The sequence below is a fragment of the Mobula birostris genome, chromosome 24 (genome assembly GCF_030028105.1).
Source record: "Mobula birostris isolate sMobBir1 chromosome 24, sMobBir1.hap1, whole genome shotgun sequence".
NCBI lineage: Eukaryota > Metazoa > Chordata > Chondrichthyes > Myliobatiformes > Myliobatidae > Mobula > Mobula birostris.
The window spans coordinates 54537771-54558388 of NC_092393.1; the positions used below are offsets into that span (position 1 = coordinate 54537771).

Here is a 20618-nt window from a genome sequence, read left to right on the forward strand (position 1 = left end):
AGGGTGCTCCAGCTCCGGTTTCCTCCCTCCTTCCAGTAATGTATGGGTTAATTGGTCAGATGGGTGTAATTGGGCAGTACAGGCTTGTTGAGCAGGAAGGCTTATTACTGTGCTGTATCTCTAAATAAAAACAAAATAAAATAAAGTAAGTTACACAGAGAGTGGTGGGCGTGCGGAATGCACTGCCAGGGTGGTGGTCATGGCAGATACATTAGGGACATTTAACAACCTCTTAGATAGACACATGGATGATAGAATAAATGGAGAGCTACGTAGGAGGGAGAGGCTAGAAGAGTCAGTATAACTTTGTGGGCCAAAGGGTCTGTACTATGCTGTAGTCTTCTCCACTCAGTGGCCACTTTATTAAGTACCTCCTGTGCCTAATAAAGTGGCCACTGTGAGTTTCTGCATGGTCCTGTGCTGCTGTAGCCCATCACTTAAAGGTTTAATGTGTTCAGAGATGCTCTTCTGCACACCACTGTTGTAATGTGTGGTTATTTGAGTTACTGTCGCCTTCCTGTCAGCTTGAACCAGTCTGGCCATTCTCCTCTGACCTCTCTCATTAACAAGATGTTTTTGCCCACTGAACTGCCGCTTACTGGATTTTTTTTTGTTTTTCACACATTCTCTGTAAGCTCTAGAGACGGTTATGCATGAAAATCCCAGGAGATCAGTTTGTGAGAAACTCAAACCACCCTGTATGGCACCAGCAACCATTCCACAGTCAAAGTCACTGAGATCACATTTCTTCCCCATTCTGATGTTTGGTCAGAACAACAACTGAACCTCTTCACCAGGTCTGCATGCTTTTATGCATTGAGTTGCTGCCACATGATTAGATATTTGTATTAATGAGCAAGTGTACCTGGTAAAGTGACCATTGAGTGTATATGGACAGTCATGAACTTACAAATTAGGTATAGAATCAGCAAGTAAGTCAATATAATTAAGTATAGGAGGATACTTTGTAATAATGGGAAGGAGAAAACAATATATTTCTTGGAAATATTTGGAGTTGAGGTATAGGGACCTGAGAGGCCAGGTGTACAAATCTCTGAAAGCAATAGTGCAGATTAATAAGACCATTAATATACAAGTAATAAAGTGGCCACTGGGTGTCTGTTCTGGAATACTTGCACTCAACCCTATTGCTTACTTCTGGATTTCATTGAAGTTAATGCTTCATTTTGAGCAGGTTTTTGAAGATAATCCATCCTAACTTCCCACAACATTGATACCGTAATAATTAATTGAAAACTGTTGATTATTGAGCTGAATGGTGGAGAATGAAGGGTTTTTTTTTTACATTATTTGGGTATCAGGAACAAATGACGTGGTTGAAAATTTGCTTTAGGTCACGATAATAATTTGTCTAAACCTACAAAGAAAATCTCCTGTTACACCAAAGTAACTTGATCATCTCCATGTCAATTATCCCCATATTTTCTGAATGAGTTTGCTAGTGAAGTGCAGATTTAACACGCCCGTCAGCAGCTGAGTACCCTCCTCTCTCATTGAAACTTTTCCTCCCAACCAGCTTAACAGATGGTGCTATATTGAAAGTGTATGGTTGATGATCTGACCCAGTGTGGCAGCTGGCCGCATCGTTAATTTTACATTTAAGTATTTACACACGAGCTGATATTCCGGGTAACTCGCAGCCACAAGAAGTGGAAGGTTGACTTCTTTCAGCTGCAGCTTGACAAAGAATGTAATGGTGTAATCGTGGGTCTGTATGTAACTTAATCCCACATTGTTATTATTCTGAGAGAACAAAACGTCCTTGTTTCCAGCTTCATTTGAGGTTCTAAGCGCAGCCTCTGTTGGTGCAATCATAGTTCCTAATTATGTTGCATTTTTCAGTTTAGTATTTTAAAATAATTGACTGAATATTATGAATTCACGCCAAAAGTAAGTGATGGTTGAACTGCTGGTTAGACTTTCCTTCAGTACTTGAAAGAAAACAAAGGGATTTTTGACAGAAGCTTATATACTATTAACCTACTGGAGCTCGGGGCGTTCCAGAGTTTGAAGTTCAATTCCGTTGCCATCCATAAGAAGTTTGGATGTTCTCCCCGTCAACTGCATGGGTTTCCTCCTGGTGCTCTGGTTTCCACCCACACACCAAAGACACACCAGTTAGTAGGTTAATTGGTTATTGTAAATAATCCGTGATTGGACAAGGGTTAAATAGGTGGCTTGCTTGGTGGTGTGGCTCATTTATGGTGAAAGGGCCTGTTCTGCACTGTATCTCTAAATAAATACACATACATATACACACACACGCGCACACTCACTCTCTCTCTCTCTCTCTCCCTCCCTCCGCCCCCCCCCTTCAGTTGTCCATCGAAATCCGATGACGACGTCCACTCCTTTCATGGTGAGATCTTTGATGACTATACAGTCCTATCCTGGACCCACAAGCTCTATTTCAGGTGGGACATGTATATCTGGTAGTGTTGGCAGTGGTGGCAACCATGGCTGCATTTCTCCTGGCCCTCTTCTGCTGTCTTCTGGTTGTTTTTTCCATCTCCAGGATACGAACCCCGTCCCTACACAGCTGTCACTAAGTGGTACAGTCAGCAGCAACCTCCTCCAGGTCCTCGTGTCTGACCTTGAACTTCCTTAAAGCATTCTTCATCTGATCCTTATAGCGCTTCTTCAGCCCTCCAGCTGAGCGTCGACCATGATGTAGCTGGCCGTATAACACTCTGCGGGGTAGCCGACATGGGGGCATCCTTATCACGTGCCCCAGCCACTGCAGCTGACGCTGGGTGATCATGGCCTCAATACTCCTGCAGTTGCTCTTTACAAGTATTTCAGTGTGAGGCACCCACTCACACCAGGTAATTCCCAGGATGCGCTGGGGGCAGCTTATATGGAAGCGCTCCAAGGACTTGATGTGATGGCTGTAGATTACCCAAGCTTCACAGCTATAAAGGAGGGTGGTGACACAGACCGCTTGGTATACGGAGACTTTTGTGGAGGGATGAAGGCTCCTGTTCTGAAAGACTACGCTGAAGTCTCCCAAAGGCAGCTGATGCCTGTTTAATGTGGCTCTGGATGTCGTTGTCAACGCCGCTATCCTCAGAGAGAATGCTCCCCAGATATTTGAAAGATGACACTACTGACAGCTTTTCATCACCAATAGTGAAGGCAGGTAGAGTGGGTGGGACACTGGTACTCCATTGGCAAACCACTTCTGTCTTGGTGGTATTGACAGTCAGCCCCATCTTGCTGTATGCTCTCACCCCCACAGCAAGGACAGTCTGAAGATCCTCTGGAGTATGGGCCACAAGAGCACAGTTGTCTGCATACTGCAGCTCCAGGACCCACTCTCTATGGAGTTTGGTGGTTGCGTGGAGCCTCCTGATGTCAAAGGGGTTGCCATCTAATCTGACATCCACTGCCACACCGCTGCTGACTTCAATCTCATTGTGGAGAAGCTTGGTAAGACACAAGAGGAAGATGTTAAAGAGCACTGGCTCTAGCACACACCCCTGCCTCACCCCTGTGCGTACAAGGAAGGGCTCAGACTCTTGTCCTCCTATGGTCACCTGAGCAGTCATCCCATCGTGGAACTGGTGGAGGATGTTAACAAATTTATTGGGACAGCCAAACCTAAGGAGGACATCCCATAACAGCTCTCTTTGCACAGTGTCGAATGCTTTGGAGAGGTCGACAAAGGCCATAAACAGGTCCTGAAGCTGCCGGGCTGTGAAGATCATGCCGATCGTGCTCCTGTTCTTCCTAAATCCACACTGCGATTCAGGCAGCATTGACTCGGTGATGTTGCTGATGAGTCTCTGAAGCATCATCTTAGCCAGGACCTTTCCAGCAACAGAAAGGAGGGATATGCCCCTACTATTGTCGCAGATGGCCTTGTCACCCTTGTGACAACGATGTTTGCATTTCTCCATTGCTGTGGGATGTTCTCATCAGTCCAGGCCTTGGTGATGTACTGGTAGAGGGTGAGCATACACATGTACCCTCCGTTCTTCAGTAACTGAGGGGGAGAAAGAGAGAGAGAGAGAGAAAGAAAAACATATCTTATACAAATCTAAGCATTTGAAATAATGTCCTAAAAGTGTAAGCAGATCCCATGATAAAGTGTGCTGATGGAACTGGACCATGAGGATCCTAGTTATGTGGCCAAACTGTGGGGCTGAACATGACTGCTTGTCAAAAGGCCAAAGCACATGAGGTACCAGTGGACCTGTTCCATGTATGTTTCTACAGGTCTTGTAGAAGTTTTTCTCTGAGATTCATTGGTAATTTGCTATTTCAATGGTAATTGATAACTGTAAATTCAAGTATCTCCTGAGATCATTGTTGGTAAAACTACTTAATTTTGTATTTCTCCAACAGTTGGAGCACTGATGGAATTTGTGAAGATGCATCTGAAGGACCCAGACATTTCATTTTATTTATGTAAGTAAAATAAGTGCAGCTGAGTCCATGGGCTCTTCGCACCTAGGATAGTTTTATTTGGGAGGATGCACATTTGTCATAGATTTCAAAGCAACGTACACAAAATGCTGGAGGAACTCAACTGGACAGCATTAATGGAAATGAACAGTGATTGTTTTGAAACCCCATGACAAAGAAGCTTCGGATGAAAGCTGGACCACAAGTACTTTGACTTTTTGAAACGCTGACTGTTTATTCATTTCCATAGATGCTGCCTGACCTGCTGAGTTCCTCCAGCATGCTGTGTGTGTTGCTCTGGGTTTCCAGCACCTGCAGAATCTCTTGTGTTAAATCATAGATTTCAGTTGCCAGATTGCAACCAAACTGATTAATGTACTCTCTAAAGAAAATTCTTCAAAATGATAATGCATGAGATTTTTGGTAGTGGATCTTAAAGGATGATACTGAAGTAAATCTTTCTCAAATAGAGATCACTCATTGGACTTGAGGAAACTGGTTTGTAGAATGAAACTAAATCATAAAATTATTTTACAGTAAAAATGAGACTGCACAATCCTTTTTAATGTGCATAAAGCGCTCCATTTAAATAGAACTATCTGGTTTTGTTTTCAAGCTCAGCTGAAAGGTCGATGGTTAAAGAAGGGTTATTGAAGGATAGTATCTATGTACTGGCAAAACCTTATTCCAGTAAGTTATTTGTCTTTTAGCCATGAGTAATTTGGGGCTGTTCTGGATGCCAAGGTAGCATAATGGTTAGCACAACGCTATTACAGCTTGGCGTGTCCCAGAATTCAGATCCGTCGCCTTTCTGAGAGGAGCCTCTGTACTTCTCCCCCATGGAATGTTTGGGTTTTCCCCGGGTGTTCAAGTTTCCTCTCACCATCCAAAGACGTACCAGATGGGTCAGTTGGTTGTTGTAAAGTGTCCCATGATCAGATGAGGTTTTATCAAAGTGCTGGGGCTATCTGGCTGGAAGGGCCAGCTCCGTGCTGTATCACTATAACGAAAGTCAAACTATTTATCATTTTTAAGCAGTCATTTAAACTTTTTGAACGTTACCTCAGTTTGACTCCGTATGCGGTGCTGAAGCTTACTTTTATAATTGTTTCCATTTATTTGGTCAGAGTGCTTCACCAGTTAGAATTGAGTGGGTTTCAGGACTGACCTCATTTTGGTTACTCGCCATGTTAATGTGGTTTAAAAACAGGTCATCTGAAGAGCACCGAGGATTAACAGTTTCTCTCCTGCAGTGAACCACTTGACTGCTTCTCTCCTTGTAGTCCAAAACTGGAAGAGATCAAATGTTGTGACCTACGGTAATCTAATGGTGCACAAGTTTCTTGTAGGCAGGCCAAATTTGCAATCTCAGCCACTTCCAAGAGCCATTCACAAAGAAGATATTTTGCTTTCACGATACATGACCACTGATATTTTCAGTCACGTTTGAAGGCTCCCTTGTAGCCGTCACCTGCACACCAGTGCGACACTTGATGCTCAACAGAGCCAGTGTTGTAACACACACAAAATGCTGGAGGAACTCAGCATGTTGGAGAGGGATAAACATAAACAGTCAAACTTTTGGGCCAAGACCCTTCATCAGTACTGGAAAGGAAAGAGGAAGAAGCCAACATAAGAAGATGGTGGGGGGGGGGGCATACAAGCTGGAAGGAGATAGGTAAAATCAGGAGGAAGATGGGTGGGTGAGGGAGGTGGGATGAGGTAAGAAGGTGGGAGGTGATAGGTGGAGGAAGTAAAGGGCTGGAGAAAAAGGAAGGAGGAGGGGCACCAGGTAGAGATGATGGGGGAGTGAGGAGCTGAAAAGGGGTAAGAGGGGAGCCAGACGGGGAATGGAAAAAGAGAGAAAGGAAAGGGGGAAAAGTTACCAGAAGTTAGAGATATTGATGTTTATGCCATCAGGTTGGAGGTCATCCAGATGAGAGATGAGGTTTTGCTCTTCTGATCTGCGAGTGGATTCGTCGTGACAGCAGGGGCAGTCAGGTGCTACATTTGCTTCAGCTGCAGCCTCTGAAACCTATGAACATTGCACACCGATGTCATGGGCTTCTCCTTGCAAAACTGCAGCGCTGTCCTGATGATTGCTGGCAAGCTGACCACAGAGCCAACTGGCATGACACGCAACCACACGGGATCGCCATGACAACATAGCGGTTAGCGCAATGCTGTTACAGCCCAGGGCAACAGAGTTCGGGGTCCAGTCCTGGCATCCTCTGTAAAGGGTTTGTGCATCCTCCCCGTGGAATGCGTTGGTTTCCTCCGGGAGCTCCGGTTTCATCCCACAGTTCAAAGACATACCTACCGGTTAGTAGGTTGATTGGTCATTGTAAATTGTCCTGCTGAAGGGTTTTGGGCCTGAAACATCAACTGTTCTTTTTTCTGTAGACACTGCCTGGCCTGCTGATCTCCTCCAGCATTTTGTGTGTGTTGCTCGGATTTCCAGCATCTGCAGATTTTCTCTTGTTTGCGACGGTAAATTGTCACATGGTTTGGCAGGGGTTAGTTTGGGAATTGCTGGTGGCGTGGCTCGAAAGGCCAGAAAGATCTATTCTGTGCCTTTTCACTAAATTAAGAAAAATCAAGGATAGAGGCAGAGTTGCATTGTTAGTGAGTGTGGAAGATGAATGGCCTGTGTTCTGCCCGCTCATTTAGCAATAATAAATATCTTCACCACTAAAAACACTGAAAAGACCAGCAAATCGTTAGTTAAAATACTTACAATAGTGAGAATTTCCCAATGGTTATTCTGAAATGAGGCCATCGTGGGTGCTTGCAATGGAAAACAAATGATTGATAATTATTTGACAGAAGAAAGTTATTCAGCCATGGTTTTGAATTCAGCTCTTTTGGGGAAATAAACATTATTGAATCATCACAGTATAGAAGATTGTAATACCAAAAAATCACAGTGGAGTTGCTATCATATGGGTGATGATCTACCAGAAAGATCCTCGATGTTAAACAGTACTTGTAAGGCATACTCTGACAATCTTTGGTTATTAGCCTGAGTCGTTGGGTATGAGGCCAAGTAATTGGTATATTCAAAGTGGAGGTTCTGATTGGTGAGGGTGTCAAACGTTAGGAGAGAAGGCAGGAGAATGAGGTTGAGAGGGAAGATAAATCAGCCATGTGGGAATGCCAGAGCAGACTCAATGGGCTGTATTGCCTAATTCTGTTCCCATGTGTTATGGTCTTATCCCTTCATCATTGCCAGGTTAAATTTCTGAAACTCCATTTCTAATGGCCTAAGAAGTACTTCATCACAGCATCTGCTATGATTCAAAGTGGCACCGTCTCAAAGGCAATGGGTATAACTCATAAATGTGGGGCTTGCCAGTGAAGTTCAGGTCACATGTAAGAGTATCATAAATGATCACTTCTACGATAATGTTAGAGAGTAATCCGGGGGTTACAACAGTGTTTCAACCAGGCCCTTTCCTCCCACAAATGCTACTTAACCCTCCAAGTTCCTCCAGCAGGAGTTAAAACTTCTTAAGTTAATAGTTTATTAACTATTTTAAAATCATAACAAATTTATTTGAGAATAGATTTGAAATTGATAGGGTGGATGCCTTGAGAATAAAATCTATATGATAATATTAATGAGTTCAATTAATTTATTGAGGTTTTGCATTATTCTCAGAGCTCTCCATTTTTTTCCAGTTAAAACACCACCTAAAGAGCTTCTGAGTGATCCAGCAGTCACATTGTTCCAGGTATGTCCATTGACACTTTCCACCAGTACATTTCCTGCAGATTTAATATAGAGCTGAGTGAAAGTCAACTGTAAATGTTTTTCTAAAATAATGTTCATATGTTTTATCGTATATTTAAAATGCTTTTTCACCACCTTGGTTTGGGCTATGCTAATGAACTATGATCAAAAGCAATTCTGAACTCATGGCTTTGGAGAGAGATCTTGTGCTTGGAAATTGTTCAATGTACATAGCATTGGAGGCCAGTTTATTATCTTGGGATGGAGGAGCAGGGGTAGAAGAATATTTAAGAGAGAGAATATTTAGGTGAATGGCTATTAAACTTGTTATGATGAAGTTTGAGGTGACGTGGGCCCTAAGGCTTCTGTATCTCCTGACTAATGGTAGTAGTGATAGAGAGTATGGCCTGGATTCTCTGATGATAGATATTGCTTTCTTATGGCAGCACTCCATGTACATGTACTCAGTGGTGGGGAAAGGTTTGCTTGTGATGGACCAGGCTGTATCCAACACGTACAGTAGTCTTTTTCATTTGTGGGCATTGGAGTTTTCATACCAGGCCACATGCAGTTAGAATACTCCACTGTCCACTTGTCAAGAGTTTTTGGTGACAGGCCAAATCCATGCAAAATTCTAAGAAAATAGAGGTGCTGTCATGCCTTATTTGTGATGATACTTTTGAGCTGATCTCAGGACAGATCCTCTGATATGTTAACACCAAGGAATTCAAAGTTACTGATTCTTGGCACCTCTATAAGGACTGGCACGTGGACCTCCAGCTTCTTCCTTCTGTAGTCGATAATCAGATAACCAAAATCTTTGGTTTTGCTGATATTGAGTGAGAGGTAATTATTGTAGCACCAGTGAACCAGGCTTTCAATCTCCCTCTTGTATGCCAATTCATCACCATCCTTAATTCCATCTTATTATGTTTTATTTTCCACCTTGTTGCAAAAATGTTGCTATTCAATACTTTGATTTTAGCTGAAAATTAAAACATGAATGATGTGTCTGGAAACTTTTTTAAATTAATTTTCTGGAAACCAGCTGGAGGACTTAATAATGATGAACAATCTTATTGTGTTGACATTGCATCAAAGAAACTCAAGTTCCCTTTTAATGGTTGTATTGTATAAAGAATTATGCATAATTAATAACAGAAATCTAATTAGAGATTCGTAATGAAAGTGGTTAAACTCTAAATACTTGTGTTTTCAATTTGAAAGATGATTCAGAATGTCTTAATTAGCTCAAGATATGGAAGGGTGGGTATAATAACTGTGGATGCCAACCTGCTCTTTAATATTGCTGTTCTCTACTTCAACTCTGAGCCGTGATGTCTGAAGATTTGCTGTGTTCCAGGCTTTCGCTAATTTTTAATCAGGTCCTCAGCAGTAATGTTTTTGATACTTGCAACGCACATCTGATCTTTTGTTTGGTCGTTGCTCTGTACTGGCTTTGAAGTGTATGACTCAGAAGAGTTTGATTAGTAAGGCTATGTGCCTAGTTGCTTTTGTAATTATTGGCACCCACTTATGATGAGCGTAGAAGCCTTTCAAGATTACCAACAGCTTCACAGTCGTATGATACAACTGTCCATACAAGGAAAAAGTCTACAGAACAGGCTGTGATTTTTCATTAATGATGAGCCACCTGACTCTTGCATTGATATTGTCAGTATTATGTTGCCTTTTTATAGGGCTCATGCAGCAGAAAGTAGTAATTATAATTAATACATTTATTCCTCTGCAAATTACTCAAAGTTCAAAGTAAATTTATTATCAAAATACATATATGTTACCACATACAACCCTGAGATTAATTTTCTTGCAGGAATTTACAGAGAAATTTAAAAAAATAGGATTTACAAAAAAAAACTACTCATAAATGCTGACAAACAACTAATGTGCAAATGAAGACAGATTGTTCAAAGAAAAATAAATACTGAAAACATGAGTTCTAGAGTCCATGAAAGTAAGTCTTATAATCAGATCAGAGCAGTGATGAGTGAAGTAAAACTTCCAGTTCGGGAGCCCAATGGTTGTAGGGTAATAACTGCTCCTGAACCTGGTGGTGTGGGACCTAAGACTTCTGAACCTCCTGCCTGATGGTAGTAGTAAGAAGAAGGCATACGGCCTGGATGGTGGGGGTCCTTGGTGATGAATGCTGCTTTCCTATGGCAGAGCTCCATGTAAATGTGCTCAAGGGGAGGAGGGCTCTGCCCTTGATGGACTGGGTTGTAGACTTTTTGATCCCTGAGCATTGGTGTTTCCATACCAGCTGTGAAGCAACCATTGCAACTAAGTCTATATTAACTGCTTTCAATAATGATGCCTTTCAATTGAAATATATTTTGCTAAATTAGTAGCAAATCGTTTTACAGTGTTTCCCTTGCTGGCGTGTAATCACACAACATTGTGTATAGCTACATTTTGTAGGCATTGGATTGAGTTTCCATTCTGGCCAGAGTTAACTGCCCCATCTGAAATGGTTATAATTAATAACCATGGATCAGCCATGAGCCAGATAGCCTAATTCCGCTCCTATATCTTACCATCTTATGCTCTAATCACGCTGGGAGTACTAGATCACATTGTACTTCTTGTTATGTAGATTCATCACTATTTGTCTGCGAATTGTCATGTTTTGGTCAGGCTAATTAAAGATGTCATTTTGGGTAGAATATTGTTTTTAAATTCCTAGAGCAGGTTTCATGTACTTGTAGCTGCAATGAGAACAAGGCTTGACCTGGGTGATGGGGGTCCTTAATGATGGACACTGCCTTTTTGAGGTATCACTCCTTGAAGATGACCTGGATACCGTGGAGGCCAGTGCCCATGATGGAGCTGACTGAGTTCACAACTCCCTGCAGCTTCTTTCGATCCTGTGCAGTAGCACCCACTTCCCCCCTCCACCCACCGTACCAGGCGGTGATGCAACCAGTTAGAATGCTCTCCACGGTACATCTGTAGAAATTTGCAAGTGTTTTTGGTGACAAACCAAATCTTCTCAAATTCCGAATGACATATAGCTGCCGTCGTGCATCAATATGTTTGGCTCCTTATTTGAAAGAATGAGCATGAGGTGAAACATTTATTGGAGAAATCATTTTAGCTGAATATTTGCAAAAATTGCATACTATTAGAAATTTTGCCAAATACCCTGATGAAACATCCAGGACAATCACACAGAATTAGCAGAAAGCATTGTCCATTTACCATTGTCGGTAAAGAAACCATCTAACTTAGATCATATGGGGGCAAAATGTCCTTGTTTCAAATACCATTGTGTTATGTTCAACACTTGAATTCTTCAACAATTGGAAACTTTTATATCCAGTGAAATGCTTGAGGACTTGGAATACTTTAAGTCGATTTTGGGAATGATTGGTATGTCTTTGACAAGCAAATAGGTTTTTTTCTGACATCAGTAAATATAGGATCTTGTATTTTGAAATTAGTTTGCTGAAAGTCTGGCAAAATAGGATAAGCTTTGGCATAAAATTACTTTTAACAGCCAATTGGAGGATCGACTTTTTAAGATGTATTTAAGGACTAGCTATCTTTTGCAATTATCTGTAATTACGGGTCTGTATAATTATATGGGAACTGGAATGATAGAGCGGAGGAAGGGGAAAACAGAAAACAGAAATAAATCTAAGATAGTGAGCAGTAAAGATGTCAGGAAAGACAGGCAGGTGATGGGGCAAATGTGTAACCATTGGGATGAGTTGCAGTGCAATAAAGTTGCAGTGAAATCAAAGCAAAAAGTATCAAATACTGGTCTTAAGGTGTTGTACTTAAGTGCACACAGCATAAGAAATAAGGTGGATGATCTTGTTGTACAGCTACAGATTGGCAGGTACGATATTGTGGCCATCACTGAGACCTGGCTAAAGGATGCATGTCTCTGGGAGCTGAACGTCCAAGGATACACGGTGTATCGGAAGGATAGGAAGGTAGGCAGAGGGGGAGGCGTGGCTTTATTGGTAAGAAATGATATTAAATCATTAGAAAGAGGTGATATAGGATCAGAAGGTGCAGAATCTTTATGGGTTGAGCTGAGGAATAGCAGGGGTAAAAGGACTCTGATGGCAGTATTTATAGGCCTCCAAACAGCTGCAGGGATGTGGACTACAAATTACAACTGGAAATAGAAAAGGCTTGTCAGAAGGGCAGTGTTATGATAATTGTGGGGGATTTTAACGTGCGAGTAGATTGGAAAAATCAGGTCGGCACTGGATCTCAAGAGAGAGAATTTGTAGAATGTCTCCGAGATGGCTTTTTAGAACAGCTTGTTGTTGAGCCCACTAGGGGATCGGCTGTACGGGATTGGGTATTGTGTAATGAACCGGAGGTGATTGGAGAGATTGAGGTGAAAGAACCCTTAGGAGGCAGTGATCATAACATGATTGAGTTCACTGTGAAATTAGCAAAAGAGAAGCTGAAATCTGATGTGTTGGTGTTTCAGTGGAGTAAAGGAAACTACAGTGGCATGAGAGAGGAACTGGCCAAAGTTGACTGGAAAGAGACACTGGCGGGAAAGACGGCAGAGCAGCAGTGGCTGGAGTTTATGCGAGAAATGAGGAATGTGCAAGACAGGTATATTCCAAAAAAGAAGAAATTTTCGAGTGGAAAAAGGATGCAACCGTGGTTGACAAGAGAAGTCAAAGCCAAAGTTAAAGCTAAGGAGAGGGCATACAAGGAAGCAAAAATTAGTGGGAAGACAGAGGATTGGGAAGTCTTTAAAACCTTACAAAAGGAAACCAAGAAGGTCATTAGAGAGAAAAGATGAACTATGAAAGGAAACTAGCAAATAATATCAAAGAGCTTTTTCAAGTATATAAAGAGTAAAAGACAGGTGAGAGTAGATATAGGACCGATAGAAAATGATACTGGAGAAATTGTAATGGGAGATGAGGAGATGGCAGAGGAACTGAACAAGTATTTTGCATCCGTCTTCACTGAGGAAGACAGCAGGATACCGGACACTCAAGAGTGGCAGGGAAGAGAAGTGTGCGCAGTCACAATTACGACAGAGAAAAGTACTCAGGAAGCTGAATAGGCTAAAGGTCAATAAATCTCCCGGACCAGATGGAATGCACCCTCGTGTTCTGAAGGAAGTAGCTGTGGAGATTGCGGAGGCATTAGCGATGATCTTTCAAAAGTCGATAGATTCTGCTATGGTTCCGGAAGACTGGAAGATTGCAAATGTCACTCCGCTATTTAAGAAGGGGGCAAGGAAGCAAAAAGGAAATTATAGACCTGTTAGCTTGACGTCGGTGGTTGGGAAGTTGTTGGAGTCGATTGTCAAGGATGATGTTACAGAGTACCTGGAGGCATATGACAAGATAGGCAGAACTCAGCATGGATTCCTTAAAGGAAAATCCTGCCTGACAAACCTATTACAATTTTTTGAGGAAATTACCAGTAGGCTAGACAAGGGAGATGCAGTGGATGTTGTATATTTGGATTTTCAGAAGGCCTTTGACAAGGTGCCACACATGAGGCTGCTTAACAAGATAAGAGCCCATGGAATTACAGGGAAGTTACATACGTGGATAGAGCGTTGGCTGATTGGCAGGAAACAGAGAGTGGGAATAAAGGGATCCTGTTCTGGTTGGCTGCCGGTTACCAGTGGTGTTCCGCAGGGATCAGTTCTTTTGGCCGCTTCTTTTTACATTGTACATCAACGATTTGGATTATGGAATAGATGGCTTTGTGGCTAAGTTTGCTGACGATACGAAGATAGGTGGAGGGGCCGGTAGTGCTGAGGAAACGGAGAGTCTGCAGAGAGACTTGGATAGATTGGAAGAATGGGCAGAGAAGTTGCAAATGAAGTGCAATGTTGGAAAGTGTATGGTTATGCACTTTGGCAGAAAAAATAAACGGGCAGGCTATTATTTAAATGGGGAAAGAATTCAAAGTTCTGAGATGCAACGGGACTTGGGAGTCCTCGTACAGGATTCCCTTAAAGTTAACCTCCAGGTTGAGTCGGTAGTGAAGAAGGTGAATGCAATGTTGGCATTCATTTCTAGAGGAATAGAGTATAGGAGCAGGGATGTGATGTTGAGGCTCTATAAGGCGCTGGTGAGACCTCACTTGGAGTACTGTGGGCAGTTTTGGTCTCCTTATTTAAGAAAGGATGTGCTGACGTTGGAGAGGGTACAGAGAAGATTCACTAGAATGATTCCAGAAATGAGAGGGTTAACATATGAGGAACGTTTGTCCGCTCTTGGACTGTATTCCTTGGAGTTTAGAAGAATGAGGGGAGACCTCATAGAAACATTTCGAATGTTAAAAGGCATGGACAGAGTGGATGTGGCAAAGTTGTTTCCCATGATGGGGGAGTCTAGTACGAGAGGGCATGACTTCAGGATTGAAGGGCGCCCTTTCAGAACAGAAATGCGAAGAAATTTTTTTAGCCAGAGGGTGGTGAATCTCTGGAATTTGTTGCCACGGGCAGCAGTGGAGGCCAAGTCATTGGGTGTATTTAAGGCAGTGATTGATAGGTATCTGAGTAGCCAGGGCATCAAAGGTTATGGTGAGGAGGTGGGGCAGTGGGACTAAATAGGATAAAATGGATCAGCTCATGATAATGGCAGAGCAGACTCGATGGGCCGAATGGCCTACTTCTGCTCCTTGGTCTTATGGTCTTATATGTAATATTTCATGCATTTGCACAATCGGAAAGGTACTTGAGTACCTTTGAAACATTGGGCAAGCCACACTTGTCAACAAAATCATCACATTTTATAAACCAGCATATTGCTGAACTTTTCAGCAACTTCAGAGAAAATTGTGTATTTCAGAACATACTCAGTGGCCACTTCATTAGGCATCACCTGCACCTAATAAAGTGGCCACTAAGTGTACATCCGTGTCGACATTCTCTGGAGTTTACCAGGAATGGTGTGATAAAACAAAAACGCATCGAGTGAGTAGCAGTTTTGCGGGCAAAAACAGTTTGTTAATGAGAGCGGTTAGAGGAGAATGGCCAGACTGGTTCAAGCTGACAGGAAGGCGACAGTAACTCAAATAACCTCACATTACAACAGTGGTGTGCAGAAAAGCATCTCTGAACACACATGTTGAACCTTGAAGTGGATGGGCTACAGCTGCAGAAGACCACAAACATTACACTCAGCGGCCACGTTATTGGGTACAGGAGGTGCATAATAAAGAGGCCAATGAGTGTGTATTTAAGCTGCTGTGACTTGTATAAAGTATAACTGCTCCTCGTGTTCAGGAGTTCAGCTCTTTAGGCGATATATAAAACTTTAACATTGGCTGGCAAACAAATGTTGTTTTTTATCCAAGTGTAATCCTTTTTTTTTCCCTCTCTCTGCATGAAGGTTTAATTATGCATTCATGTTAAAAACAAAAATGTGTTATTTGAGGGTTACATTTCTGAGTGGTTTGGAACTTTAAAGAATGGCTCGCCATTCCATAAAAACAGCATTGGGGTTTATTTTGAAGATATTTTACAGATGCCCAGATAATAATGGTTTAGTGTTTACAACAAAGTATAGGTTCTACATATTCCAAAGGTGTGTATTAATTACCATGGACTTTTAGATCCACCCTATATCATCTGTCATGCATTAGGATTTAAGTATTTGCCTCCACCCATCTACTGTTTAAGGCTGCCCACATGAATAGAATCATAATGTCAGACACCATGATGTGGGTAGGGTTTCAGATACCTTGCCTTCTTTCACTAGTAAGGGTCACAGAAGGCTCCATTGTTCATTTATTTTATATATTATGGACATTCTATTTTGTTTCAAAAACTATAAAGCATACGTGTTTACAGCGAGCTGTTCAAAAGTTGTATGCAACAACATAAAGATTCATCAACAGGTTTTCCCTTTTCATTTACAAATAGTTACAGTAATTATGAAGTAACATAAAAAACTAGGATTTATATGAAGTATTTTACAACCCTTCGGAAATCCCAAAGTATTTTGATAGAATACTGCATGATAAGAGTCATGACAACTATCAGAATATGTGGGAGAAAGGGCAGAATAGTTAGCAAGGTAGCAGAACAGAATGCATCTGGTTAACATTAATTAGTCAGGGTGCAGAAGTTATGAAGTAAGGAGGATCTGCACTGAGAATATGATTTTGCATCTTTTGGTTTCTACAGATGGAAGCACAGTTTTAAAGTTTATACTGTGACACAATATATACATACTGAGTGCATGTTCATGTTCATGGTCTTTTGCTGCTGTTGCCCATCCACTTCAGTGTCCAATGTGTTTTTTGTTCACAGATGCTTTTTTGCACACCACTGTAGCAACACATGGTTATTTGAGTTACTGTCAGCTTCTTGTCAGCTTTAACCAGTCTGGCCATTCTCCTCTGACCTCACTCATTAACAAGGTGTTTTTGCCCACTGAACTGCCACTCACGTGATTTTTTTTCTGTTTCTCACCCCGTTCTCTATAAATTCTAGAGACTGTTGTATGTGATAATCCCGCGAGATCAGCAGTTTCTGAGGTACTCAAACCACCCTGTCTGGCACCAACAATCATTCCACGGTCAAAGTCACCTAGATCACACTTCTTACCCATTCTGATGTTTAGTCTGAACAACAACAACTGACCCTCTTGACCATGTCTGCATGCTTTTATACACTGAGTTGCTGCCACATGATTGGCTGATTAGATACTTGTATTAACGAGCAGGTGTGCCTAATAAAGTGACCATTGAGTGTATATAGGTAGTCGTGAACTTACAAATTAGGTATAGAATCTGCAAATAAGGCAATTTAAGTAAATATAAGAGAATACTTTGTAATAATGGGAAGGGGAACATAATATATTTCTTGGAAGTATTTGGAGTTGAGGTATAGGGACCTGGGAGGCCAGCCGCACAAATCTGTGAAAACAATAATGCAGATTAATCAGAGCATGTTTTAAAAAAATCATCATAGTAGGAATTAATTTCAGAGGGAAACAATTGAAAAACAGGGGATTGTGTCAAATAAAAACAGGATGATTCTAAGTTCAAATGAATTTATTATCAAAGTACATTCTGTACGTGTCACCATATACAACCCTGAGATTCGTCGTCTTACAGGTATACTCAGTAAAACCGAGAAACATAATAGACTTGATGAAAGAACGCACCCAACAGGACGGACAAACAACCAATGTGCAAAAAACAGCAAGCTGTATAAATAAAAAAGAAATAATAATAATAAATAACTAAGCAATAGATATCAAGAACATGAGATGAAGAGTCCTTGAAAGTGAGTCCACAGGTTTTGGGAACAGTTCAGTGATGGGGCAAGGGAAGTTATTCCCTCTGGTTCAATTGGTTCAAGAGCCTGATGTTTGAGGGGTAATAACTCTTGATGAAACTGTTGGTGTGGTTCCTGAGGCTCCTGTGCCATTTTTCTGTTGGCAGCAGCAAGAAGAGAGCATGACCTGGGTGGTGGGGGTCCTTGATGGTGAATGCTGCTTTCCAGCAGCAACTCTCCATGCAGACATGTTCAGTGGTTGTGAGGGCTTTACCCATGATGGACCGGGCCGTATCCACTATTTATTGTAGGATTTTCCATTCAAGGGCATTGATGTTTCCATACCAGTCTGTGATGCAACTAGCCAATACGCTCTCCACCATACATCTACATAAATTTGTCAAAGTTTTAGATATCATGCCGAATCTTCGCAAACTTCTGAGGAATGACGATAATACTCATCCCTTCAGGAAATATCCATAGAGAATGAAACAGATTTAAAGTTTCCGGTCAATAAGAACTGAGGTGAATTTTGTTAGAAATGTTAACTGTTTCTCTCTCCATGGATGCTGCATGTTCTATTGACTATTTATAGCGATTTTTGTTTTCATCTTTTCATAGTGCTTTTTTTTTGAAGTTATGTTAAAGGTCAGTTGAACCTTGGCTAGTCCTTGAATAACTGAGCAGTTTTGCTCTCTGTATAATAAAAAGAAAAATGCCCTTTGGAAATTAATAGATTGTAAATACATTCTGGTGTTTATATGTTTATGCAATTTTATTCCGTAAAGTAATAAAGTAAAAGAATTTATGAAGATCTATATGTAAGCAAAGACTGACAAGCAACCTATATACAAAATAAGACAAGTTGTGCAAATAAAAAACCGTTAATACTAAGTAACACGCACAAAGTACTGGAGGAACTCAGCAGGTCAAGCGGCATCATTTTTAAACAGTCGACGTTTTGGGCCAAGACCTACTGAGTAATAATACTGAAGACACGAGGTGTAGAGTCCTTGTGAGGCTGTGGGTTGTAGACTTGGTCAGAGTTGTGGTGAGTGAAGTTATTCAGATACATCAAACTGGCCCGTGTGATCATTGAAGGTGTTTTGGGTACAAGGGGAGAGGTTGAAACAAGAGCTAAAGCCATTCAGGGACACATTTAACAGGAAAAACTTTAATGAGAGAGTTAAAAAGAAGGTGGAGTTCTCCAGCAAAGGGAATACTTGTCACATGATAAGATGGCACAGCAAAATGGCTTGGAATTTTAAACCTAGCTTGTAATAATTTCCTGGAAGAGCCTCAAGGTTTTAGATGAAATAGGCAGTGTGTATATTGGAATATAAACATTATCACAGTTGTTAGAAACAGGCTGGATGGATCAGAAGATCTGTACTATGTTCAAACTATTGTAGTGCATGGAAAAATAATAAATGAATCATTGAATGATTTAAGCCGTGCAGTGAAAACAAATTACACAGTGGGATCTTCTTTTTTACCTGACAGCTATGCTGAGAGTCTGGAGAGCCTCCTTTGAAATGTTCTTTAATGAGAGGCTAACATCAATTCTCTGCTTCCTGCCTCTGATGTTGGTGCAATTTATAAATATAGCAGATTGTTCTTTCTGTCCAGCTGCAATCAGGATTTTTTTTTAAAGAAGGTTTAACATCACAAGGTAGTTTTATCTCATGCGCATGTTTTGGTGTCTGAACCTCCTTTGTAGATGGGCACTTGCCACACGGAAACACTTAAAACAGAATGAGTGATCAAAACAGACACGAGCAATCATGGTAAATACTAAACTTGTACTCACAAATTACAACAGTCTCAGAGAGAAAGGTATTCTTTAGGCATCTGAACATGTAAATACCAGCTTTTTGATCTTGATGTGTACCAGAAACAAAGTACATGTTAACCATTTACCACATTAAAATATGTTTCAGTCACTCATTCCATCGCAGCCTTAGAGAGTTTATGTCTCCCTGTTCCCCCTCTTGCTTATCATCATTTTTAAGACATTGTTTTGCACAGTTAAATTATTTAAAGAAACCTTTAAAAAAAGACACCTATTGTACAAAATTAGTATTTGTCTTACGCTGCACTATTTAGTTATGTATTCATTAAAATTACAAGATGGGCAACTATTGAATGTCACTACTTGAATTTCTAGTGAATAATTCTGGGTCTTTGCATTCTTGAGCTCCGGGGACAAGGGTCAGAATAGCTGTTGGCATCTATTGTGGAACTGGTGCTGGCTGCTTTCATTAAAAAGAAACGACTAAACCTACTTTGTGAACGGTGTATATTAAAAATAGACAGCCTGGGGCAATTTTCAGAGGTGTTTTTATTCCTGAGGTTACCATTCAAGGTTTTCCCATTTATAGTGTCATCGGAACTTCTGGATGAGGTTACTCCCTTAGGGTTACCCCTGGCGATCCATAATTCTTTGAATACATCTTATACATTTGAGCCATTTGCCTGGCAGAGAGCCAGCTGTTTTGTACATGGCTGTAGCTTTCTGTATATTTGATTTAGCCAGCCATTCAGATCTTCAAAGTTTAAAGTAAATTTATTATCAGAGTACATATATGCCACCAGATACAACAGCAAGATTCATTTCCTTGCAGGCATACTCAATAACTCTGTAGAATAATAACCATGACAGAATCAATGAAAGACCAGCATGCCATTCTATTAGGATGGGAGTTGCACTGATAATATTATGAGACTGTGTGTATATATTGATGAGAAAATGTGCACTTATCTTACAGTGTTCAACACCTTATTAACAGTGTAGATGACTGGGATTGTTGGCCAGCCCAAACTATAAACTGTGTACTTGCTGTCTTAAAATATATAGAACTTCATCATTGCTTGCTGTCTGTCCGGCCCATGTGCTCTTCATGCTCCTTCCATCAAGATGGAGGTGCAGGAGCCTTTGGTCCCACATCACCAGGTTCAGGAACAGTTATTACCCTTCATAGATAACCTTACTCACCTCAATTCTGAGCTGACTTCACAACCTACGGACACATTTACAAGGACTCTACAACTCATGATCCCAGAATTATCTATCTATAGACAGTACCGTGCACAAGACATAAGCACATAATTATAGCTAGAGTTCTTGAGAGTTTTGCACAGCACTGCAGTCATGTTGTATATTGTGTTGTACTGCTGCTGCCAACAAAGAAAACAAATTTCATGACA

At 41.1% G+C, this 20618-nt stretch overlaps 1 protein-coding gene across 3 annotated transcripts in view; it reads left to right on the plus strand.

Annotated features, from left to right (window-relative positions):
• Positions 1-20618, plus strand: part of aspscr1 (ASPSCR1 tether for SLC2A4, UBX domain containing) — a 311330-nt gene that overhangs the window by 192636 nt on the left and 98076 nt on the right. For all 3 annotated transcript variants that reach the window (XM_072242323.1, XM_072242324.1, XM_072242325.1), the window contains 2 exons: positions 4369-4431; positions 8110-8162. In XM_072242323.1, coding sequence (XP_072098424.1) covers positions 4369-4431; positions 8110-8162 — 116 coding nt within the window. The remainder of the gene's footprint in view (positions 1-4368; positions 4432-8109; positions 8163-20618) is intronic.